This window comes from Limulus polyphemus, unplaced genomic scaffold (genome assembly GCF_000517525.1).
Source record: "Limulus polyphemus unplaced genomic scaffold, Limulus_polyphemus-2.1.2 Scaffold999, whole genome shotgun sequence".
NCBI lineage: Eukaryota > Metazoa > Arthropoda > Merostomata > Xiphosura > Limulidae > Limulus > Limulus polyphemus.
The window spans coordinates 1-10,476 of record NW_013666609.1 but is presented as its reverse complement, the minus strand read 5'-3'; the positions used below and the strand labels follow the sequence as shown (position 1 = coordinate 10,476).

The 10,476-nt window shown below is 33.4% G+C and overlaps 1 protein-coding gene across 6 annotated transcripts in view; it reads right to left on the bottom strand.

Moving 5' to 3' along the window:
- Positions 1 to 8,987, bottom strand: part of LOC106461617 (E3 ubiquitin-protein ligase LRSAM1-like) — a 98,255-nt gene extending 89,268 nt beyond the window's left edge. For 4 of the 6 annotated variants that reach the window (XM_022388628.1, XM_022388625.1, XM_022388627.1 and 1 more), the window contains exons 1-4: positions 8,842 to 8,987; positions 7,143 to 7,315; positions 4,029 to 4,082; positions 237 to 281 (exon numbers count right to left, since the gene is read on the bottom strand). In XM_022388628.1, the coding sequence (XP_022244336.1) occupies positions 237 to 281; positions 4,029 to 4,082; positions 7,143 to 7,256 (213 nt within the window). In that variant the 5' untranslated portion in view covers positions 7,257 to 7,315; positions 8,842 to 8,987. Of the gene's footprint in view, positions 1 to 236; positions 282 to 2,599; positions 2,695 to 4,028; positions 4,083 to 7,142; positions 7,316 to 8,837 lie in introns of those variants that run through there. The other 2 variants (XM_022388626.1, XM_022388629.1) reach the window with 2 other exon arrangements.
- Positions 8,988 to 10,476: the final 1,489 nt, after the last annotated feature.

Below are 10,476 nucleotides of genomic sequence, written 5' to 3'. Positions count from 1 at the left end.
GAGTCAACAAACGAGATGACATGGCCTTTCACCTGTGACCCATCTCAAAAGGGTTAATATAGGTTAAAGCAATTAAAATGATTAACAATTTGATATTTTGTATAAAACAAAGAATTTAATTTAAGAAGACTACGTACAAAACAATTAGATTATACATATTTGTTTTTCAGAAACTAAACTCACAAACAACTTGATTTTACTTTTCTCCTCATGTTCTAAAAATAGAAAATGCTTACTTTTTTCCTGAACACTCTGCACATTGAAAATACTCCAGGAGGAACCTAAAAATACAATAAAAAATGTGTGCTTTCTATCACAAATAGCTTTTATTATGTGTTCAATTAATTTAAATAGTACACACCTGATGCAAAACAACTCATAAGTATCTGTATTTTGTATTTATGGCAAAGCTACTAAAGGTATTTTCTGCCATTCCTAATTTTGAACTACTGACCAGAAGGAAGGTAGCCAATCAGCAGCCTTCTACCACTCACCATCCATTAACTGGCTCACTAACTTTTAAATCCAGAACTCTTCTACATGGACAACCTGAGCTGATATATCTCACAAAGAGTAGAATAAAACAAAAAGTGTGTGGAGTATCACATTAGTAAAACATAACATGTGACAGATCACATAATAAACAAAAACAAAACTACATCTGGTATCTATTCAATAAATAAATACCTGTTATATTTTGCTTACTTGCTTGATGATATAAGTGACCACAGTGGAGTTGTCAGAGTATACTATAAGCACCCTCCCCCACGGAAGAGGAAGGAAGTGGGACAAAGCTTGATACACCACCATAAATTTGAGAATGTTGATATGGAGAGAAGACTCCTTGACTGACCAGAAACCAAAAATCTTTTGAGAGTCTATGTCTGGTCCCTGTCAAGCAACCAAGCCAGATCAGCCATGATTTTGGAAGGAAGGGTAACAGGGTGATCAAAGGAATCCAAGGAGAAGTCCCACTGATAAAGGAGTGTCCACTTAAGTTAATGCATATGAGCTCAACCCATGGGAATGAGAGTTTCCAAGGAAGCCCACATATCCAAAAGAGATAGAACTCTCAAACCATGAGAAAATGTGAGGTAAGGGACAACTCAGGTGGGAATTGAAAAAAAATACAAATGAACAAGGTACTGAGTTGAAGTAAGAATGGACTTCTCCACCTTTATCAGAAAACCCACCCATGCTGCTTCTTGTAGAAGTAGATAAGTGTAGTATCTGGACTGCAAGCGGGAGCCAGTCATTCATGTAATGATGAATGCGAAAACCCATCAAGTAATGGTGTTGGGCAAAAGTGTGTACCACCCAACAAAATACATAAGGAATCAAGGTTAGTCTGAATGGCAGGACCCTGAACTGGAACACCTGATCCTCGTGGATGGAATGGGGAAAAGACATGACTTGAGAGCAATAGGAATGTAAAGATAGGCTTCCCAAGGAAAACACCCACTGAAGTAAGAGATAGGACTCCATAATGAAGCAAGAGGGGGTCCAGAAAATAATTCAACCAGAACAGATCAATGATAGGTCTCCAATCTACCATCTTTTGGGGAACCATGAAGAGATGGGAATAAAACCCTGGTTGAATAGGGCACATCTGCTCAATAGCTTCTTTGTGAAGCAGGTTATGGATGGTCTTGGTAAGATGACCAAGATATGAAGGACCCCAAGGAGGTGGTGAGAAAATAGGAGAATGGGAAAGAGGAAGTGAAAACAGGAGCTCAGAACTGAAGCAGAGACCTACTAACACAACCCATGGATCTGTCGTAAAATGGCACCACATGGCTGAAAAGTGGTGCAAACTAATCCCTACTGGTCCGGGAACCCCGTCGCATCACCTATAATGCTGGTATTGTTCAGCCCGGGTGTGGGAAAAATAAGGGCAGGAATGAGGGCACTAGGAGGAAGGCAAGAGTTTGGGTGAAGAAGAGGATGGGAAACAAGTACAGGTGACTCGTGGGAGGAGGAGAGAGGGTGAGATAAATGTGTGGCCAGAGAAGACAAGGACAAATGCAATCTAGCCACATGTATCCCTCCAAATGTGGTGTTGTGTCGGAAGGGGTCTTGATGCAGATCTTGCAGGGATAAATCAAGTAAAGTACCACTCCCCAACTAGTCCCAACAACACAGGAGTCAGGTATTTGGGGAAAGAGAAGAGGCTGATAAAGGAGCCATAGTGAACCAAAGGAGGGTACTGAGCTCATCTGAAGGAAAGTTCAGGGGAACTACAAAAGATAACATAAAAGGGAGGTGGGGAAAAGACAAATCCTTGATAATTGAGCCTGATTAAAATGAACTAAAGCCCCAGGAATCGAACCCCAAAGAGGAAGTAGAAGATCCATTTGCTGATAACTCAAATATGGATCCATACTATGATTGTATTGCCAAAACATATCAGTCAGAACCTCTGAGCACGAACTCATATATCGGGTAAAGGGGGAAAACAGAAGATTCAAAAGATGGAATAAGGAAGAGGAGACATCATAGGTGATAGGAAAAACATGTAAAATGATACATACCTGATTAACAAATTGTAAAAAAGAGGTGGAAGATAAAATATCCTAAATATGTGTAGATTGTGACTGACCTGATAAAGAGAGTCCAAATTTTCTTCCTCATGATGGTATTACTCCTCAGAAACATGTTCAAGTTGAAAAAAGAGGAGAAATAACCAGCAGAAGATAAGATTCTAGCTCTCTGCAAATTAAGGCCCACATTTCCTCTGCATATAAAGTTGAATCCAAGTACTGGGAAGTCATACCATCTGCATTGTTGATGGTCATGGGAATTTCCATTTCCAGCACACTAAAACTCAAATTTATACTAAGTTCACTTAGAATTTGGGAACAAGAAACAGATTCAAATGGAAAATCTTTGAAATAATTGTATTCAAACACAGAAAAACAAAACTGTGGAAAAAATTATTGGAAATAGCAAAGAAGCACAATCAGAAACTGCAGTCACACATAAAAAAAACAACAAACATCTAAACAATGTTACCAATCAGTGAATAGTGCCATTATAGGTGGCACAATACTATTGGTGGAGAGTAGTCACATGATAGGCATGTGTTCAGAAATGGTGCAAAATTGATGGGGTATATAGATTGGGGTGCTGAGTGCAAAAATGTTTTAACAATGCTTATAGGACAGAAAGACGATCAAGATAGCTTTGTGTGAACGGAGGTAAGATTGCACTGGAAATAAAAATGTCTTAGCTGAAGATGACTCTCATCTTTCCAAAATTTATACTTTTGTCTGTTAATCCTATCATATTCACCATTAAGTCTGAAAAAATGATGATGCATCAACAATATCAATTTCCTTTAAAAACTTAAACACCTCAATCAGATTCCCTCTAACTATTCTTTTTTCATGTTCAAGCTCAGGAAGGATAGCTCAGAATAGGAATACTTCCATATTGTCACTCATAAGATTTAAGAGTTGCAAATGTACAAGATCTTTATCTTATCTTCCATTATATAAAAACAGTTTATTAAAATAAAAATATATATGTAACCACTCACTTAATTTAAATAGTTATAGTTTGCTTGATCCCTGCCAAAATGTCTGACACATACGTTATGTCATCAGATTAAAGAGTTCATATTCAAAACCTAATTTTCATTTCTGTGGATTTTATGTCTTAGAGCATTTTTCCAGAGAGGTATGGTAGTTCTAAACCTCTGTGCCTGGCTACTTTTAATGTATACATAACTTAAAAATACTAAACTGAGCTGTGTTCAATAATAAAGGATTCCATTCAAAACAGAAAGAACTCTAAAAAAACCAAACTCAAACTGGAAATATTTAAACACTTTACTCTTAAATGGTCTATTACAAATTTCCATAAAGAAAACAATTGATACATTCAATGTCATTTTAACTGTTTTGTTAATTACTGCCACTTTCTAAAATTATCACTTTTCACTGTACTCTTAGATATTACTCTTAATTGTAATGAGAATTAATAGATAAATTAAAAAATTAACCTCAGAATGTCCAATACACTTTTACCTCAGTTAGGTTACAACCTGCAAGATCAAATGTTTCATCAGGATTTTCTTTAGCCTAAAAATTATATAGATATAGAAAAAAACAAAAATCAGTAACTATCAAAAACAAAATTAACTGCATGAATTCTATTACTCTAAAATCATAATTATATGTATGTGGAATATTCCTGTTAATGAAAAACAAGTTGGATAAATCACATAAAAAATCCACTGAAACCCCAGTGTTTTTTCACAGATAGTCCTAAAAAGGATTTAGTCATTTATTTGTTGTTAAGCATAAAGCTATTCAACAGGATATCTGTGCTGTGATAAAAAATATATGTATTGGTAACTGATGGTTTCTTCATTCTAAATGTATATAATATTTGTTAATTTCACTGGTAAGAATTTTTGTTAGAATCCTATATCATTACAAAAATAGGTCACTAAAAATCTGTATAGGAAATTACACTGTATTAACAGTACTCAATCAAATAGACAACAACTATGTAAAAATAAAGAACAATGTAACATGGGATACATGTTTTATATCTTAAAATATGTCAGCTTAACCTGAAAGCAAAAAGTAGAGGAAAAGTAAGGACAATTTGCATAATTTATTTCATCCCTAAAATTTACTAGTTACTCTAGGATATTACTAAACTACATATTTTTCAAAAAAATTAAAAGACTAGGCATCTAATTATTTTTGGTCAGTACAGTACCTACAATGTTAAGTTGGAACAGCCAAAAATATATAATTAGTCAATATGATGCATTATATGGATCCCACCAGTAGTGAATGGTATAAAAACAGGTAAGTAACTTACTTGTAAAATTTCTTTTTCTTTTTTCTGTTTCTTTCTTACTACACAATGGGCTATCTGTGCTGTTCCTATCGTAAGTATCAATATCCAATTTTTAGTGTTATAAACCCTCAGACTTACCAGTGAGTCACCAAGGAGCATGTCATTCTTTCAACAATAGCATAACTGATTTTCTTCTATGTACACAGATGTATTCAAGTTGACTACATTCAAAAACTACAGTTGAACAGCAAGAAAGTTGGAATTCTTTACATATTTAGCTGACCTCATATCCTGGAGGACAGGATTTACTCTCAGTTAACTACAAAAATATGGTAGTGTGACTTATTTGTTAGTGTTTTGATTTCATAGTTGAAAGTTTTCAGGTTTGAGTCTTGCCCTGGACATGTTGCTGTGTCACTGAACAAGAAACTTTGCCCAAACTGCTCATTTTACTTAGCTGTATATTGGGTACCGGCAGTTAGCTAGGGTTAACCTTCAATGGATTGACATCCCATCTAGGGTTAACATGTGACTATTCTCAACTTACTTGCATTTACTTAGAGCTATATGAATCACAAGTATGCAGTAAATAAATTACTATTCAGACAATTTAAAATCCTCATACAGATAGGAAAATACTTATCCACATTAATAAATCAAATAAAAACTCCAGCAGTGGTATAGGATCAATTTTCAAGTTCTAAATTTCAAATGAATGGTAAATACATAAGTACAAACTTATGCTAAAGAGTACATGCTGTTTTACACAAATGTATAAATTAAAGTTCTCTAAATTAAACATGTAAGATAAATGACTTAGCATACATTAGCACAAAAATGTATATACACTGACTGTCTACTTTACTGGAATCTTCACCTAATAATTAAGTGAGCCTATTTTTCTACATGTTAATTAATAACCTGGACTTTGTTTGCCATGAAATGCTGAAAGATATCTGGTTATACTATACTCTATTCATTAAGATAATCTGAAATAGTTCACAAATATCAGCCGAGGAGTACAATTGCAAAAATATAATGTACAAGTTCATCCCAAGGTTACCCGATTGAATTGACATTTAGTGATAGTGCCAAAGAATACATTGTTTGGTATTTCAAACTAACTTCATGCAACATGAGTATGATATACTGTTGTGTGTTTCAAACTGATTTCATGCAACATGAGTATGATATACTGTTGTGTGTTTCAAACTGATTTCATGCAATATCAGTATGATAGATTACTGTGTGCTTCAAATTGATTTCATGTAATATGACTATAGAAGATTATTGGAGGATGGTTAACATAATTAGGAATAATGTACAGGTACATTGTATGTTATTTGCCTTTCTAAAGACACTGAAGACTCAACACCTGCGATTACATCACCTTTAAGAGCTTGCTCTAGTGGAACAAAGTGAAAAGCTCAAATGTGATCTTTGTTATACTCATACTCATTTGTCATTTCAGAAGACCACATTATACACTAACAGTTACTTAATATCAACAGTTTCAGTTCTAAGCCCTACTATCTATCTATCTAATATATATATATATATATATATATATAATAACCATAATTTTATTATTGTAGCTGAAATAGACAGTGTTTGTTTGAACTGACTGATTATTGGTTACCAAATTACAGCTTTTGTACAGTTTTAAATATGTATATCTAGAGCTGATCTAATTTTAACCACAGTTCAAGGAATTGATCAACAGGGACACTAGATTCAAATGTTGCTAAACAACTAGTTACAGAAATGGTCTTTAGTAATGATACCCCTTTTGAGAGTCAGAGATTCTTGAGCTTATCAACTGAAGTGCTGACTAATTGTGATATGACTAAATCTTTGTAGTTAGAGGGCTGAAGCAATCATCTGACTCAACACAGTGCATGATCATTCTGTTTTGAATATATAAGTAAATGTATTATTTTACAAGTTTGTGTGGCAAATCAGTGTAAATGTGAGATAATGAATGGTTATAAAATGAATGTTACAATAACCTCAATTGTCTTATGAAACAGAAGAGCATAGAAATCTATAGGATACATTATATTTTAGTAATAAAGTTCTTTAATGACTACACATGTTTAATATCAAAGGTTTTGAATTGATTTTCAATCATATCTGTAATAAACAATACTAATACAATTAACCTGGTACCACACAACACTGATACAAATGAAAAACAACACTATTTTTACAGGGCTTTTTGACTACTTGTACTAACAATCCTGTAAATTTTCAGGGTATTATACAACCTTGTGGTATCAGAAGTCAAGATAAACTACATATATTTTTTATAATGAACACACACTTACCACACACAGTTTGTGCTCTAGTCTTGCTTTGTAATTCACATCTTCAGTAGCAGGGCTGTTTTTAAATAATGGTGCTTCTTTCTGAATCTGAATAACTGAACACTGTGTACCCATGATTTTTTAAATCACCAACACAAAAGATGAGAAATAAATACTTTCTTTCCTCAAATTTTCTAAAAAAATAGATAAATATTTATTACCTGGATAGACATTTCAATTAAATCTTGTAACACATTAAAAACAAGTATAATTCATTAAATCTGTTATAAAAAATAACCATATCATAATATTACATGTGCATGGTATACTCCATACAGTATTCTTGCTTTTAATGTGAAAACATAACCAAATCACTTATCACTAAGAGGAGAAAAAAACATGCAGCTGAGCATACAAATTGTTTTCCAATTTACAATCTCTTCAACGAATGATAAAAAAGTACAAGGTTTATTTACTTTTAAGTTAATTTTACAAATATCAACTATATAAGTAGACCATAACTCTATAAACTTTAAACAAAATCAAAAACCACATGTAATTTTTCACACTACGAAAAAATTCATGTTTCAACTTCTTGCATTGTAACCATAACATATATCTTGGAACAATACAAAAAAAAATCCATGCATTAAGCAAATTTATTGTTATGAGTCTAATAAAACATTAAATAACTTTAGGTATGAAACAAAACTTCTGAAATAAAAGGAAATTAGAATAGTCCCATCATGCACTGGAACCATAAATTGTGGGTTGGCTGTAATTTTTTAGGAGGCTCAAAAAGATACAAAAAATTTCACTTGCAGAGCTTACTTGCTTAGGGATATGTTATAGATAGTTATGAGGAAGATTTCTCTATTAGGGGAAAAGATCAAAAAGCAATACAGAATACAGTTAGGGTATAGGTTGACTTTGAAAAGGATATACATAAGTGAATATGATTTATGAACAAAATGGGTTGTTAGTCAATCTATCAGCTGTCACATTCATTAAACTTTAGAATAAAAATCAAACACTCAAAGCAAATCTTCATCATTCATATATTAAACTCCCTTAAATTAACTGCATCCACCACATCTGATGGCAACTCATTCCAAACGCCAACCACTCTGTTAGAAAAACAAATCTCTCTTAGGTAAAGATGCTTCCTACCTTGCCAAAATTTGTACTTGTGTCCCCTAGTCTTATCATTCTCACCATTAAATATGAAAAAATTCCTTAACAATCTTATAACTACCTCAATCTTTCTTGTCTGTAATAAATGACAAAAACTGACATGGTAGTGGAAGTAAGTACACAAGACAGAATGTTACATTTATGTTCATATATCATAACATGACTTGTTGTGAAGAGTAAATAACTAATATAAGCTTAATAATTTATTCAAATAAGAGGAGACAATCAAGCATTTAATTTTATTATTTAAATAGTTCTTGATCTAAATATTGAATAAAATATACACCAATACAATAGTATATAACTTTGATCTGGGTATGTACTTACAGAATAAGTTTGACAATTCAATTAGTGTGTGAGAACATATAATATGACCTCTAATAGTGCACACAAATGTTACCAACAGTAACATCCATTATTTAAACATTTATTATCATGCAGTGATGATTTGTGATAATGTGAGTAAGGAGTACTTCACTTCATTACTATTAGTACACAATTCATTAAATTACTTTTAAGTACTTACTTTTGTAGTTAATTACATTTCAAATAAATAATTAAGCTAAATAAACACACTATAAAAATAGTTTAATTAAATTATTTATTTTTCCATTATAGCTAATTCGTTGAAACTGAAAATTGCTATAAGAATTACAATTCCAACATACTGCAACCAAGGTAAAACTAATGCTTTACTGTAGATATGATCTAATGTTCTTATCAACCACCAGGTGAAAATTGGATATTACACTCAGATGCCATCTTATCTCCAATACTTTTGCATCTCCAAGCAGAAATGCAAGTACTGCTTTTGGATGTTCACAAAGAAACACAATATGATTTTATTAGATTTAATCCACTAATCCTAAATCTGATTAATAGTCGATAATTAAACATTGAAATGAAGATTCAATGTAGCACTTATAATAATGTTTTGGATTTAGAACAAAGTAATCAAAACAGTTTTTCTGTAATACAGAATAGCTGCAACAGCGTGAACTGCAAAATTGTAGTTTATTAAATAAATGCAATTTGTTTAAGTAACTGCGACTATAAAAATTATGTATTAATAGTTTAGTTAACTACAAAGTACAAAGAACATTGATGATGATGCATGCTCATCATGTATTGCATAAGGCATGCGTTACTTTAGTTAAGAGCCTTACTTTATCGAGGTATCACAATAATTAATAAATTATTTCTGTAACATTTCTCGGAATCTAGCACTGTATTGTATTTAAAAATTATATTTGTATCAGCAATTTATACTTTATTTCTATAGTCCTATGCACCGGTGACGTCATAGCCGATTTTCTGTCACATTCCTGCAATACTCTCAGGCAGTTAGGGATAAACCTACAATCCTTTATGAGTATTACTATTGTTACGTTTCTGGTCGTTAGTTAATTTTCCGCAAAAATTCTTTCCGAAGAAACTTTAGCCATACAAATCCTTTCTCAAATAAAACTGGTTTATTCTTTCTGAATACAACTTTGCAAAACACTTAATTTCCACTGTCACAGAAAACAGGAAGTCCTTCCAGACCCCGCAGCTAAACTCTAATTCATACATCTTCAGTCCTGTTAGAAGTCACATCCCAGATATGAATGTCAGCAATAGGGGTGGTCTAGTATGAACAAAGCCACAGGAATTCGATGGGAAGCACATAGAGCACAATTTGAGCTCCTGGCAGAGACGAATGGATGGACAGAGAAGCAGAAAGCAGTATATCTGGCAACGAGCTTGAAGGGACAACCACTGGAAATACTTGGACAGTTGTCAGCAAATGACAGGCACAATTATAGAGCACTGATAGCTGCTCTAGAACTCAGGTACGTAACCCAAAATCAGTCCGAAGTCTACAGGGCTAGGTTTAGGACGAGAGTCCGTGCTAAAGAGGAGAGCCTGCAAGAGCTGACACAGGACTTGGAAAGTATGGCACACAAGGCCTACTCAACTGCACCACCCGATCTCCTCAAGTTGTTGCTGATAGATCAGTTTGTAGACGCCTTGGACAGTCCACAACTAAAGACACAAGTGAAGCAAGCACACCCCTCTACTATGCAGGATGCAATGGCCAGAGATCTTGAATTTGAATCATACTGTTACGTCTCCGTTCGTTAATTGATTTTCCGTAACTTCGTTCCGACTGAAATTTTAG